Source organism: Pygocentrus nattereri, chromosome 17, assembly GCF_015220715.1.
Source record: "Pygocentrus nattereri isolate fPygNat1 chromosome 17, fPygNat1.pri, whole genome shotgun sequence".
NCBI classification, from domain to species: Eukaryota; Metazoa; Chordata; class Actinopteri; order Characiformes; family Serrasalmidae; genus Pygocentrus; species Pygocentrus nattereri.
In genome coordinates this window covers 27,686,954-27,702,093 of record NC_051227.1, presented here as the reverse complement: position 1 = coordinate 27,702,093, position 15,140 = coordinate 27,686,954, and the positions used below count along the sequence as shown (strand labels likewise).

Genomic DNA, 15,140 nt, shown 5'->3' with positions numbered 1-15,140 from the left:
CAGTCAGCCTGATGAATGTAAGAAGGTGCCAGTGAACGCAGGCAGCTGTGGTGAGAGTCAGCTTTGTTTCTAAGGTTCCACAATCAGCCTGAATTGTTCACATGTTCAGTGTTAGAAATGCCATACCAAAAATGTAATCAGTAATCATTAGATTACTAAGAAAATGTAATCTAATCTGATCACTTTGGGATTACTTCCGTGCTGTTGCTTCTAGACTGTAACACTGTATTGTGTTTTACTCAAAAAGCAGTCTGTAAACTGATGAATAGGTATATGTGCACAATATGAATAGGTGCAAATGTGCTGTTTTGTAACATAGTACTGGGGAGTGAACTGTACTGTAGTGTTTACAAATTACATCAATTTTAATTTTGAAAAAATGAAGAAAGTTCAGTTTCCCATGATACAGACCCTTTAAGACTAAATCAACTGATGTATTGACATTACCCAATCAAGCAGGCAACCTTTAAAAACAGTAGTCCACAAATTAACTGTAATCTGAGCATGTCTATTTTCAAAGGTATTCTAGTAGGATTACAAGTACTTTTTTTGTAATCACATCATGTAACCCAGATTACAGGTACCCCTTACTATCCAACACTGGCTATGGTTTCTAGAAACAATGCAAGACTGAGATTTGATGCTCATTTTCAACATCAGTTAGCTTCTAAACTACAGCCTTCTATAATATCCAGACTTTTGAATTATCTTTGCCATGTGCTCATGTGTAATTCTCTCTCAGTTGCCTGAGAGGCATACCAAATTCCTCTGAAAACATGCTCAGTATTCAGAGGCACAGCCCCAAACCCTGAGCTAAGCCTTTTTAGCCTACATCTCAGCACCAGATCGCATTTCTGTAACTACATAATAGTGCAGATTTCTAACGACACACACAAAATCATATTAATGCCAGCAACTCAGATCTGGCTCCAACCCCTCTTATCATTTTACATGAGATGTGAGAATCTGGGCTTGCAGAGATTTCCATCCGCCCTCTCTCTCATTTTCTATCACTTCAGAAATGTTAAAGATTTAGCTACAGAGAAGAAACCCTATCACAACATAGTCAGATGTGCTCTAATGTACTTGTTTAAATTCCTGACATAGTAAGAACAGGAGAGGAAATGGGACAGTGGGCTTGAAAGCCACATCATTTCAGGCAACATTTCAGGCCTTCAAAAAGAGTCCTAAAAGTCCTAAAACGGCATCTGGAGATGTAATGCACATCTTCCAACAAATTCATCATATACCTTTCTGTAAATCCACTTAATCTTAACTAATCACAGCAAATGCAGCACAAGTGGTGAGAAATATGGCCACAAATGGTAGACCTTCCATGTTAATCGGGCTAATTAACTCACAGCATGTTATCTTCAGCTATGATTTATGCTAATCATGCCAATTCAGCAGGAATTTAAAGACATCTATTCATTAAAATGAAGGATAGGTTTTAAAGAAAGGACAGCAAGTCTTGCCATAGCCTCTAATCATTCACTGCCTTACATTTATTTAAAAGCCACGCAAAAATCCAAAAACAAATATGTTCAAGGTAAAGTAATAAGCTGTATTTCTACCCAGCTCTGAACTGCAAGCTGCAGGTAATATGGCTAAAATTGACTTCAACGGCTCATTAGGTGCTGTAAGTGAATAAATAGAAGCATCTCCCCCTTTCTTATTGTAATTGGGTTCTTGTTCTGTCAAAGGCTTGGCAAATATAGTGGCCAAACAATGAAAAATGACAAAGTAGGGAGCTTTCCAAAAGAGCTATTTGCATAATTTACCACTTATTTACACCTCACAATTACAAAGCAAGGTGAGAGGTTCTTAAAGCGGAACAGAACAGTTATTTGGGAGCTGCCTGGTGTTTAGATGAGGGGCTACTGAATGATATAAATGTCAGAACAAAAAGCAAAATCTGCGCTAGCCCTGCTACAGTATCAACAGTTGGGCAGTGCAGTAGAATGTCTGTCAGGAACCCCTCGGTTACTTTACACTTACCTCCTTCAGCTCAAAAAGCTGCTATTGCATGCTAGGGTGTTATGCACTTTTGTCTCAGTCAAACAGAGCCTTATGGTGCCTCACATAGCTCGGAGGCAAAGTGGCCGATTCCTTTGGTGTGAGCGCTACCCCTCACCATCAGCCTGAGGGTAACCTATATAACTGATGCAAATCGCAGCCTTTTGTTGAAGAGACAAATCCCTTTTCCAGCACTGGCAAACCACTGCTAGGTGACCAGTGGCTGTTCAAGGAGAAAGTACATGCTTTTATAAGGTCGCAGAAAACACTATAGCGAACTAGTGTGGTGGCAGATGGCTAGAACACTGTAAAGCTTCACGCCAGCTTCTGGTTAACTTGTAAAGGTTGATCTTTTATTGACAGCATTCTTTTTTTTTGCTGTGTCTAGGGGCCTTTGGGAGAAACCAAGCCCTCCTAGTGATGACAGGCATTCACGCTCTCGCGTCGACTTCTCCGAACATGTCACCACTCTTATTATCAAAGCAAAGCTAGCGCTCTAGCTATAGCTCAGTATCTTAAATCACTTTTTTCTACGATGTGAAATTTCTCAGCTACAAGGCCTTTCAATTAATCATTTCATTATTTCTTTCTTGATAAGCCAGTGCCAACTTCAATGAAAAAGAAAGGAAAGTGCTGCTTCTGCAAAGACCTAATGTTCATACAGGAAGTCTGAGTGGAACAAAGAAAAATTATTTCAATTGTGTGGGGATTTTTTAGATTACATTCCAATCATTGACCATGCCACTAATACTAAATGTGGAGAGTTCTAACATGAATAAAAGGCTTCCTGGGCTATGTCAGTACCATTAGGACACCAACAAACACCATTCATTGGTAGGTGAAGTATTTTTGACAAACTGTTAGCTGAAATCTCACACCTCAACATACAATCTTTGGAAGCAATTCGATTAAAGTTTAAATGACAGATTTTAAAGTGACCATGCAAACAGTGATAACAATGAAAGAAAGCTGTTACCAATTAGCATTAAAAATACAGGAATCAGGTATGCACCAGAGACCAGGTGATGGGGCTCCCAGTTTTATTGGGTTAGCTCTCCAGCTGTAGTATTCTGCCCACTGTGCCAAATTACCACTGCATTCTCAAACTATCCCATTAAACCCCAGCAAAATTCTGCTAAAGACATCTAAACTTGGAGACAAAATGCTTGCTTTCAACCATGAAGCTAGACTGCTAGACTTTGACTGTGAAGCAGTTGTGGACCACTTCAACAGTCATGACATGGGGTGAAATCTGCCATGACAGGGGCAATGAGGGGAGACTTGCCAAGGTCTACACTAAACAGGAGAAGGTTAACAATGGGAGAGTGGAAGCGTGCAATTTTTGGCATGTCAGGAACAATCGGAGGAATAAGCCGTTTGCTGAATGAAATTTTGGAAGACATCTCAAGTTAATCAAGTTCTCAAAAAGAGATTTAATATGCCGCCGTGGACGGAGCAAAAGTAACCTCATGGATGTCAAAACACAATGAATTACTGTAATTGGTGTAGCGATGGCAGCAGAACGTCCTCTCCTACAGTTTATGATAATGGCAGTCCATTGTAATGAAAATACATACTGTTGCTTGCCTATAGTTGAGTATCATAAAAGGGAACTCTCTCCAAGGCACTTACAAAAATCTACAACATGAATACAGAATGTATAGTTATATGTTGAGTCATATGAGATGTTGAGACACAAAACTGTAACTTTATGTAACTTTATATGTTCAGCAACACCAAAGATACTTCTTTCAACTGTATTCTTACCATGAAGCATCTTTAGCATGAAGCATCTCCTCCAGCAAAGGTCTGTCAACTCTTTGAATATGGACTACAGTGCCCTGTTGGCCTTAGTAAAAACCCCAGGCAAAAAAAAAAAAAAAACCCCAAAACTCCAGCTAACATTTTGTTTCCATCTCAAGCTACTCCTTTAAAAAAGACAGAGTATTGCCCGTGGCTAACTCCACAAGATAGAAAGCGTGACCAGCAGGGGCTGCCGGGCCTCTCTAGTGAGTAGCAATAGTTTTTGAAGCACTCACCGTCAGCAGTTGCAGTGGCAGGAGCATAGACGTTCCCTGAGCCAGTTTTAACTAAGAATGAACTGGGGCCAAACTCATCTTCTGACTCAGAATCCTGGCCAGGCTGAGCCCCACTGTTACCTAGCAACCTTCCCTGGCTCTCATTGGCTGCATGGGAAGGGGGAGGGTATGGGGACTCAACAGGGGAGGAGGAGGAGGCAGATGAGCAATGTAGAGGAGGACCTGTGGACCACAAACAGAGACAACACATCGAGAGAACATAAAACAACAAACTTCCAAACAACAGCACAACACTCCAAAAAAAGAGAGACAAAAGCATGCAAAGGCTGTGATCAGCCAAAGTAAACACAACAGAAATGGCATGAATAAAAGCTATCTGTCTTCCCCCTCCAAAAGCTCTCTTCTGAGAGGGAGGATCTGAACAACTGCAGAGATTCACAGCTGGAAACGCATCAAGTTGTTTTGAAAAGAAACTGCAATTGAGGAGGGATCAGTTTCTTCGAAAGACAGATAAGACTTTTGTGGCAATGCAAACTTTAAAATCAGTTGCAGGAAAAAAAATCTTACCTGAGGAGGAAAAAAAAGCAAAAAAACAATTTTCTTTTTTGAATAAAAAAGTGCAAGAAAACAGACAGAAAAAGAAAGAAAACACAGTTTTTCTTTTGTTTTCTGTCTGCTACTTCTAAATGTGCACAAAAGCAAAAATTTGAAAGAACATTTTTCATTCTAGTTTTTTTCTTGTACTTTGCTTATACATTTTTTGGACATGTTCACTTGTAAAAGATGGGTCAAAGGAGCTACACGGAAGTATTTATTCAATTTATAAGGTTTTATGTAATGACTTTATGTAATGACTGAGATGATCAGTTGCAAACATTAAATTATCATCAAATTACACTAGTATTTATTTTCCTTTTTATTCTCCAAATTATCACAGCCTAAATAAGAAATGTTATCACTACTCACCCAAAATAATGAATTTTTTTTTTTTTTTATTATTTTAATTCATCAGCCATGTTTAACATTGTTTGAATATTTCACAATGAATATATGACGAGAAATGCTCCAAAACTGCTTGTCTCTTTACATTAACGCACATTAAAAGTTCAGGACATTTTTGCCTTCCCCTATGAAAGTACTGTTTTGTACATAAATACTTTATGTACAGCAGCATTATGCATCCAGGCTCAAACATTAAGTCCCAAACCTAGGGAGCTCACTAACAACAGTGGCAGACTCTAGAAGCAAAAAGCCCATTAGTCTTCCTTTTTAATCTTACATGTAGCTCCTTTACAAGATGTAGCATGACCGCAAAGAGATTACCAGCACCGCACTCTCATGCAACACAACAGAGAGACAAAAATGGAAAGTAAGTTATATTAGGATGAACTCAAAACAAGAGCACAACCATCACACTACTAAAATTACATTAAAGGGAAGGAGGGAGGGGGGCATCCTAATCGGGCCTCCCTGTGTAGGGCATTTGATCGGATCAGGACAGGCTTCGTCCCCTGCCTTTCAGTTTTCCCATTTAAAGCTCATTGTCTTCGTACTTCATCTCATCTTGGGGAGCTGAATGCCAGCAGTGGCTCTAATAAAGTGTAATTAACATTCAACGTCATTCTCCTACATGCTGCAACACGAGTGCTTAAGTAACATCACTGCAACATGCTCAGCCATCAGTCTAGACCCCATTTTCTCATCTCTTGCCCAGCCATATTAAAATATCTGCTCAAAAGTAGAGATCATCAGAATTTGAAGTGAAAAAGAGGCTTTGCTATCTGTGGATTGAAAGTGTGTAATTATCACAGCAGTGTGTTTATGTACAGCTCACTGACTCAAAGACGATTGAGAAACAATTAGTGAAATTAACATTAAACGTGAAGAAAGTGCACGACTAGCCAATCTAGCTGTCATCGCTCAGACGCTACACGCCCTCTACTCATCTCTTTTCATTTCACAAATCCCTAGAAGTAAATCTTAAGTGCAACGATAATGCAAAACCAAGCCTAACTGAACAAAAAAAGGAAAGATGATGAATAATCCCAATAAACAGCACCAAATTCCTGCCAAAAATGCTTTAAACAAAAAGGCCGACCTTTCTCTGGAAATGAATTTTTCCCATTTTTCAGAGTCATTATTCTAACTTGGTTCACCTCACTTTCACCTGTGCCAAAACGTTTTAACTTCCTGTGAATGCATTTTTCCCCAGCACTGCAGATTAAAGTCCTTTAAGAAAGTCCTGAAAGTCAGAGGCAGCAGAGAACATTCCGCATTTACATACCTGCACACAGCTATGCAAAGAGAGAGCGTTTGTCTTACGGTCAAAGGCTGGGCTGTGGCTGACTGTGTTTAATTACGTCAGCCTGGAGTAATTCATTCTCATTGCATCCACTTACTGAGGGACCAGGAGCAAAGGCTGTGCAAGAGTAAAAGTTTGGGTGAGTAGAAAATTTTCCCTAGGGGACATGGGGTGCTGCTGGGCTGTAGCCCAATCTACTTTTTTATCAGATGTCAAAGAAATTTCATTAAGAAAGAAATAAACTTTATTTTTACATGTAGAAATAAACTTTATTTGATCTCTGCTTCCTTTTGATTGACCTAGTGTAATGGTTTGGCTTCAGCCAAGACATGATTGGAGTCCAAACACTAGTCAAAACACTAGTCAGTAATCCTTTTTTTTTGTGAATGCATCCTAAGTCATATCTCAACCCACTAAAACTGCATCCAGGTCTTCATTAAGGTTGGGCAGTTTTGGGGATGTATGTGCATAAATAATTTGGATGACTTTAGTTCTGGTGTTAGCCATGTTAGCCTTGTAGCTCCAGTGTAAACAAAGGAAGCAAAATTTGTACATTTGTATGATCTTTGCTGATTGACTACATTGTGCAAATTTGAATTTTTGCTATGTTCCTTTCATTCTGCACTTAAATGTACCCAATAAGGCTACTCTCTGCAAATAGTGACAAATCTGTGAAAGTATAGTATCAAAATGAAAAATATCAAAACAATACTACCTACTAACTTATCATTTCTTTTTCAAGCTAAAAATTCTGGATGTTGTTTCAGCCAAGTGCTTGGCCAGTTGGTTCTGCTTGCTTTGGAGAAACTTAAAAACAACTTTCGCGTCCTGGTTTTGTTGTGTCTGTTGGCTGACCATCTTCATTAGTAAGGCAGGCAAAATATGCCCAAATCTCACTCCATGATCCCATGTTTTCCACAAGTTGTGGGCGTGAAAGGACTTTGCTACCCATGCTTGGTAACACTTAGGACTGGCGCTTCACAAGTGGCACAAATGTCCATGTGCATCTCTGTCCATCTGATTCAAATTAGCATGCACAAACAGAGTTGCCTACAGGCAGAATACAATGTCACTGTAGTGTCAGGAAGAGCATTAAATTGCTCATCATGTTATAGTATTGAAAAAGCATTTAACTTTTGATACATCACTCAACACTATCTGACACTCAAGCCATTAAACCTTTTGACAGGTGGGTGGGTGGGATGGTGGTAACACTGATGCCTGGTGTTAATTAAATCTTGATAAGTGAAATCTATTCAACAGATCGAATATCTACCAATTAAATAGGACAAATTCTCAAAGAATATGAGTGAAAACAAGTAAAAATGTCTGTAAATAAATTCAATAATCACAAAATATTCCTTCAAAAATACCATAATGAGAAATATTAGACATGCTGATTAATGTTAAGATGATTTCACTAGCAAAGACATTATTTTTGCCCTGTTGTTCCGTAGTCCATGATCCGCTCTAGGGTTATGAACCCCTAAATGACTGGCCTTTTGTAACTATAAAAATGTATTTCCTGAGATTTGTAACACAATTGTAGTGTATTAATGTTTATTCATCATCTTTGGCAAGGCTGTGAACAGAAACACAAGCCAGAAAATCATGCAAGTAATGCCTATGATTGGTTAGTCTATGATTAGTTGCTCTAAAGCTTAGAAAACCTGATCAAAGACTCACAAAGAACACAAAGGTGAAGAGAGCAGTTTTGGAAAATGCAAGATGACTAGCTACGATCACAGTGGCAATAAAACACATTCCACCCACAAACTAAAAAAAAATCAAAAGCTGGACTGCAGCAAAATCCCTGATGATTTAAACTTTATGAGCTCCAGCTCTGGAGCACAGCTTCACCACACATTCACTCTTCGTCTTCAGACAGCCTCTCACCTGGGGCCTGCCCTTTAAGCCTAAGCATGACTGCAGTGCACTGAGGGCCTCAAACCAGTAGACCACCCACGACAAGGCAAGACTCTCACTACTCAGAAATCACCTAATTAAGTGAAGCATCGAACTAACAGGAGCTGCCGATTTGCAGGTTGGCCGAGGTGCTGCTGTCACCACAGCAACCCCACTGTATTCCACCTTCTCCCAAGAGGCCTGACCAAACACACAAAGTCAAATGTGAGGGCAATCGGTAAAAACAGCATGGGCCAGCGTTCTCTCTTTATTTCTGACCCTGTGGTCAAGTTATAAAGAAGCATATGTGCCTTCTTCAAACATATAGTCTCCTCATGGTCAAGTGCAGCATCCTACAAGCTCCAGGAGACATGATAAACAGCATCTCAATCAATGATGCTTTTAAGCAGTAATGCACACCCATGTGCTTTCCAGTCTCATGGAGTACTCTATAAATGATGTAATTGAAATCAATAGGTCTGCATAATACAGAGTGGTTTATATAATTACCCCAAGATGAATAAAAGGATAAAAGAATGCCAATGTCAACTGTTGCTAAGGTGCAGTTTGTGGATCTCAGAAATATGTGTAAGCAATTTCCACACTAAATGCTTACAATTGAACAAATAACAATTTTAAGGGCCCATATCACTTTTTTAAATGAAAGAATGTGATGTAGAACATAAACAATGTTAAATCAATGTCTATGTACTACATCAGCACTAAGTGGCAAAAAACTGCCCATTCTGAATTCATTGTTTTTGCGATGTCACAACCAAAAAAAAAAAAGAATATTTGCATATAGCTGCCTACAGCTCCAGCCACACCTATTAACTGTTTCAGCCTGGATTGCTTTTTGAATGAGGAACAATACTTAATAGCCAATTAGTACAGAGGTAAATTACATCTATGAGCCTTATAGACACAGTACACAAGAACAGCCTGTTTAATCATAAAAAAAAGAATCCTAAGGGACAACAAGAGATTAGAAAACGCATTATTATATTTGCTTGTAGTAAATAACACCACACAATTGTTATAAGTGGACCTCACAGGGAAAAAAATACAAAATGTAGGATTTGGGTCCTTCCAACTGTGGCTTTTATAAAGAAACCAAAACTGTTGCACTGTGTTTGGGCCATCGAGGGAAGAAAGGTGTAATTAATTCAAAAGAGTCTCTGAATATTGTGTACTTAGGTGTAAAATGTCACCCGGCAAGCATCTGTATGTTCGCTAGCTGATATGCAGTCTGGGTGCTCCACTTATTGCATGAAGAATGCCCTGCCTTTAGCAGACTTTCTGAGGAATGCATGTTGCATATGCATGAAAGCAGAGTTCAGTCCTTAAGAGCTAAAAGCCTCCTCTCCTCCTAGAGGGCACTGAAACTGCACCGGCAACAGAAAATACAGCAAACATACAGTTGACTAGCATGGGAATTTGTTCTTACTGAAAAAACACTGAGCACTGAAATTAGTCATTGTGATGTGCATATCATTTCAGTAATTAAGGCCTGCCTAAAATGTAGCTAGAATTTCAGAATGTCTTTTGAACCGCAGTAAAGGCTAGCTGATACATCTTTTATTTGCAGCTCTGCTGAGTTCTGCATATGAAAACTCCCAGATCTGCTTGAGTGCTGGTCTTATCGTCTGTATAAACAAAAAGCAGCGTATTTATCTTAGATTTCAGAGCATCCTGAAAAATAAGGCTGTACACATCTTTACAAACTAAGTGCATGGGTAGATGCACGACTTCCTGTTGAAGAGGAGCGTTATCCGTTGAAGTTATTGTTTGTTTGAAGTTATTGATTTTTAACATATTAGGAATAAATAAAGCACAAATTGTGGCATGTGTGAAAGTTATGCACATATATAAATAATTACTCAGCAATTAAACACCTCATCATGTAACAATTCTGCACAGGTATTGACAGGATTTAGTACTTTTAATCATTAAAACTGGGAACACTTTTGTAAATGTTTACCTTTAACTTTACTTAAGTATCTATTAAATGCACATGAAGTTGAAGATGACTCTATCAAACCCCTTAACTCTATCTAATCTATCCCTTAACCTAAACCTAACCTTAAGCTCAACCAAAACCTAAACGTAGTCCTTAACCTAAACTTCAACCCTATAAATAATTATAAGTATCATTATATTTTATTATTTTAATTTTTATATTAATATTTTTAATTATTAGTTTATTAATGTTCTGATAACCTACAGGAGGCTATTACAATAAAGTGTGAACACAACTTAAATAACAAATAAATATCTGTATAAGGTAATGCCATAAAATATTCCTTTCTATTCTATTGCACTAGAGAAACTAATAATAATAATAATAATAATAATATGAATAAATAGGGCTGAAAGTCCTGGATTCCAAAAGTGTAAAAAAACAGTTAAAATATCTTGGTAATTAAGGCCTGCCTAAAATGTAGCTAGAATTTCAGAATGTCTTTTGAACCGCAGTAAAGGCTAGCTGATACATCTTTTATTTGCAGCTCTGCTGAGTTCTGCATATGAAAACTCCCAGATCTGCTTGAGTGCTTGTCTTATCGTCTGTATAAACAAAAGGCAGCGTATTTATCTTAGATTTCAGAGCATCCTGAAAAATAAGGCTGTACACATCTTTACAAACTAAGTGCTTGGGTAGATGCACGACTTCCTGTTAAAGAGGAGCATTATCCGTTTGCTCAAGGATGAAGCGCAAGGTGTGATCTAAAAGAGGTGCTTGCTGCAGGCAGACGGGTGGGGGTGGGGGATGGGGGGGTGTGGGAGCAGGGGAAGAAACAACAAATATCTTGGCAACTCACCTCAGAGGTGGCAAGGACATTACATTTACAACTGCAGACACGGTTCAGATAAATAACAGCCATGTAGAATCATACTGACTGCGAGTTAACACGTCAGTTCAGTCCTCCTTTTGGCTTTGGAACATCAAAATAAGTTGCATAACTGAGACCTGGAGCAGCTCACATCTACAGAACCCGGCCTAACTACTGAGACTTGTGCTCCTGTAGTGAGTCATAAATGTGGAGTTCAATCTGTAGTTAACCTTATACTGCAGTGGCTTTTACACCAGACCTGCCCTTTACGGTGCAGCCATAACATCTCTCAAATGCAAAATAAACAAACAGTCAATAGGGCAAAATTACTATTCCAGCAGGCATACTTTTTAAACTGTTAAATATAATAATATCAGGAAACACGCTCATGTGAAGACAGCTAAAAACATTTGCAGCTTGAGGGAAATGTCAAATCATTCAAACCAGGGAACATTTTTCTGCCATGAAAGCACCGATGTTAATTAACTAAGTGCTCACCTGACCCTCTTCTGCCCAGAGAGAGCTGCGATGAACCCTGAAGTTCTTAATGACAGACACATTAGCACGATTCTAATTATGGATGTCTATGACTAATCACAATTTTTGGACACCTCTAATAGCTACTCCAATAGTAGAGCTGTGAATGAATAATTATATAGTCAGATATTCAAGGTCAGTCCTAATGGTCAAAATTAAACTCACGGTTGTAGAATTCCAGTTCTAACATATGAAGATGTAAAAGCTTCACAAGCTGCTATCATCATGCGATACACTGTGCACAAATCAGACATGCGCTACAGGGTGTTTGGTAGTCATGCCAATGTCTCAGACCATAAAAGCTACTGCAGGAACTGGAGCTCTCAAACCGGCTTCTCCCCCACTACACTCGCTCAGTGGCAGCGCTATGTGAGATTAAACGTGGCGCACCCCTCTCCATCACCGCCTTTGGCTTGGATTTACCACCACAGGGTCGCGCCATGAAAGTGCTAAAATGTCCTCGGTGACAACAGTATCTGTATCCCAGAGCAGTCCCTGATAGCATAGCAGTAGCAAAGCTGTGCTCAGCTCATAGGAGGAAACTATGGTAAAATGTACTCAACTCATAATGTGTGATTCACTGTTGTGTTATGTTTCCACTCATAGGGCCCATATCATGGCATATATTCCAAATATTCCTTTTTTTTTTCGCTTCAAGTTTAAAGTAAATGCAAACATTGCTTCCTAATGTACTACTCCCTCCTCAGTCCACATATTGAAAACAGCCTGTTTTGAGTTCATTATTTTTGTGATGTCACAAAAACATACATTAACCTACATCTGAGTACTCAATATACAGCAGTTTAGCTTTACCCATTCACATTGAAGTTATAATGAGTGTTTAAGCCTGGATTGCTTTTAAAAAGAGGAATAATACAGGGCAGCCAATCAGGAAACAGATCATTTACATACATCTGCTATAAGGGCACAGAAAGAAAACAGTACATTAAAACTACTGAATATATTCACATGTTCAGGGAATAGTACCTCATATAATCTACAAAGAGAAGAAAAGCTTAAGCTTCATTTTAATGACTGAATTGTAAAACGCTGAATTGTACTTATAGATGTTAATTTGTTGTAATTAATAACATTTATTTTCATTTTGCTTTTTATTTAAGTTTAGAAGGTACAAGGTAATTAAAAGAAATCACTGAACAAACAAGCTAATCTTAAGGTTTCAGGTAAAAGTATTAATTCCATAAATAAATTGTTTTCAAATCTGTAATAAATATTAATAAATGAATGAATAATTGTATAGATTTTTTAAATATTTGTTGCAATCCTGCAATACTCTCAGTGCTTCCACTCTGGCATTAGCTTTAGTGTTGCTCTTGGTTGTTTTTGGGTCAGTGAAATTTCAGTGGTAATTCTGCTCCTTGTATCTCAATCAGACTCTAAACAATGAGACACATTAGCCCATTGTTTTTTGTACTTGAAGCATCTCCGTGCACACCCAAGTAGCCTCTACGGTAAAAGACCAGCGACCGCACGCTTATTGGAGTTAAGTTCGGAAATGGCTTTTCAAATGGAACATCATTGGAAAAATCATAAATTTTCCCTGACAAAGCCATCTAACAACACACAATCAATATTGTAATATTTGAGTGGCAGTATAATGTATGAGGATGAGTCGAGAACAAATGGTGAGGACTCAAATGTTTTCTTTTATAGACATCAATATGGAGAAAATGGAAATGATATCCCCATGTAATAAAATAGCATTTAACGACCACAAAATCAAAAGTTGCATTTAAATGACCAACTGCAGCTCAGTCTGCACTGTTGAAAGACTCTGGATCAGAGTGGCAAGTCACCTGTGAGTATGAGTGAGGATTAAGAAAACTCCATTTAATAAGAAATAATTAAAGATATATTTACTTCTGAATGGGACTGGAGCAACGAGTTATGTTACTAAATGACACCCCATCATAAACACAGCTCTGTTGCAACAGCCTGGTTTTCATAATTCAAAGAACAAACATTATCTAACATTTACATTATCAGTTAGTAGATGCTCTTCTATAGAGTGACTAAGAAAACATATTAACTGCTGCAGGCAAAGTGATTAAAAGTACACAGAGAACTAGGAATAAAAAGAAGCATTTCTGAGTAATAGCAGGCAACACTAAATGTAGTCTCATACCATCAGAACTTATAAAAGTACAGAGATTAATAAGTGATTACTGATCAAATATAATATTTTACTTGACTGCAGAATTAATTATGTACTAGTTGAAATTGCATTTTTTTGCCTTTGCAGATCATCAAAGCTCATCATAAAAGGTTTTAAGTAATAAATTTCATTTCACGCAGGCTGGCAAAACACACAAGATTTGCACTATGCAAGATTTATTACTGAATCAGAAGAAAAAAAAACATTCCAAAATATGGTGTGTGTTCTTCAAATTACCCTGTAAAACCTGAAATAGTAATCTTTACATTTTAACCTCACATGCATAGGCTCAGAAAGAAGCTTTGGCTTGATGTTTAGGTCTGCAAAATCAACATACTGATACCGATAATGATTTGATAACAACAGTAGTTAACTGACTTGCATCCTCAGAAAACAAGTCCTTGACCAAGTTTTGACTGAGATCTTTTTGAATGTTCTTTCAATGTGCTTGAGCTCTTTAACACTCTCAGTAAATCACTGTTAATTGTTATTAATAGTCAAGTTAAAGCAATGCTGGAAAAGGTCGCAAATAATTGTCCGAATAATTGTCCAAATAATGCAGCTGTCTTAGTGTCTGTGTTCATGTCCAAGCAGAAGGAGGAGGCATACAGTATATAAGAAATTGTCTCTGGGCAGCAGCCATGCTGAACCTATAAAAATCATGCACCAGAAGACTGGCCATATACAATAAAAGATCGTAAATACAGACGGTCCACACTGAGTAGAGTTCAGCAATATAACCTGAGTGAGGTGAGATACTGACTCATAAACAAACTGCAGTGGTCAGAAGCTTCCAGCAAGCAGTGGACGGCACTCAGACACTGAAGTCCAGCTTTATGTGCTTTCACTGGCCCTAAGCTCAGCAGACTGCTGCTCTACAGAGATCACCTCTTTAACCAAATGGGCAAAATCCTCACCAGACTAAATGCAGACGCAGCAGGCTCTCCTTGGCTGATAACAGGTGCTTTCCCTCTCAGTCTTTCCTCACCTTCTCCCTCATCCCTCCTTCTCTCAGTCCAATTTTTTTTTTCAAGGAATGGCGGGATTCTGGTCTGTGGCCCTGCGCCGTGCTGAAAGGCGCCATCTGCTCAGTAGTGCGGTGGCGGCCCAAGGCTTCAGTGAGCAGATTGAAGCCTGGAGACTGGAATCAAAGGAGCCCAGAATTGGAATTTTTTTTCTTTACTTCTTAAATGCTGTCCAGGGCACAAAGCTGACAACTGTTGTGCAGGTTTCATACAGCTGCTTCTAAAGTAGGGTCTTAAATCAATGAGGCCTCAAGCAAACATCTGAAAAGTAATGTGGTATGTCAGTAACTAGCAAGACTAGAGAAGAAG

At 38.5% G+C, this 15,140-nt stretch overlaps 1 protein-coding gene across 12 annotated transcripts in view; it reads right to left on the bottom strand.

Annotated features, from left to right (window-relative positions):
• The window catches only part of tenm4 (teneurin transmembrane protein 4), a 246,804-nt gene that overhangs the window by 146,473 nt on the left and 85,191 nt on the right, over positions 1–15,140 (bottom strand). For 10 of the 12 annotated variants that reach the window (XM_017696788.2, XM_017696786.2, XM_017696787.2 and 7 more), the window contains exon 4: positions 4,056–4,277. The exons of the other annotated variants lie outside the window; for them this stretch is intronic. In XM_017696788.2, the coding sequence (XP_017552277.1) occupies positions 4,056–4,277 (222 nt within the window). The remainder of the gene's footprint in view (positions 1–4,055; positions 4,278–15,140) is intronic. 12 annotated transcript variants of the gene reach the window in all.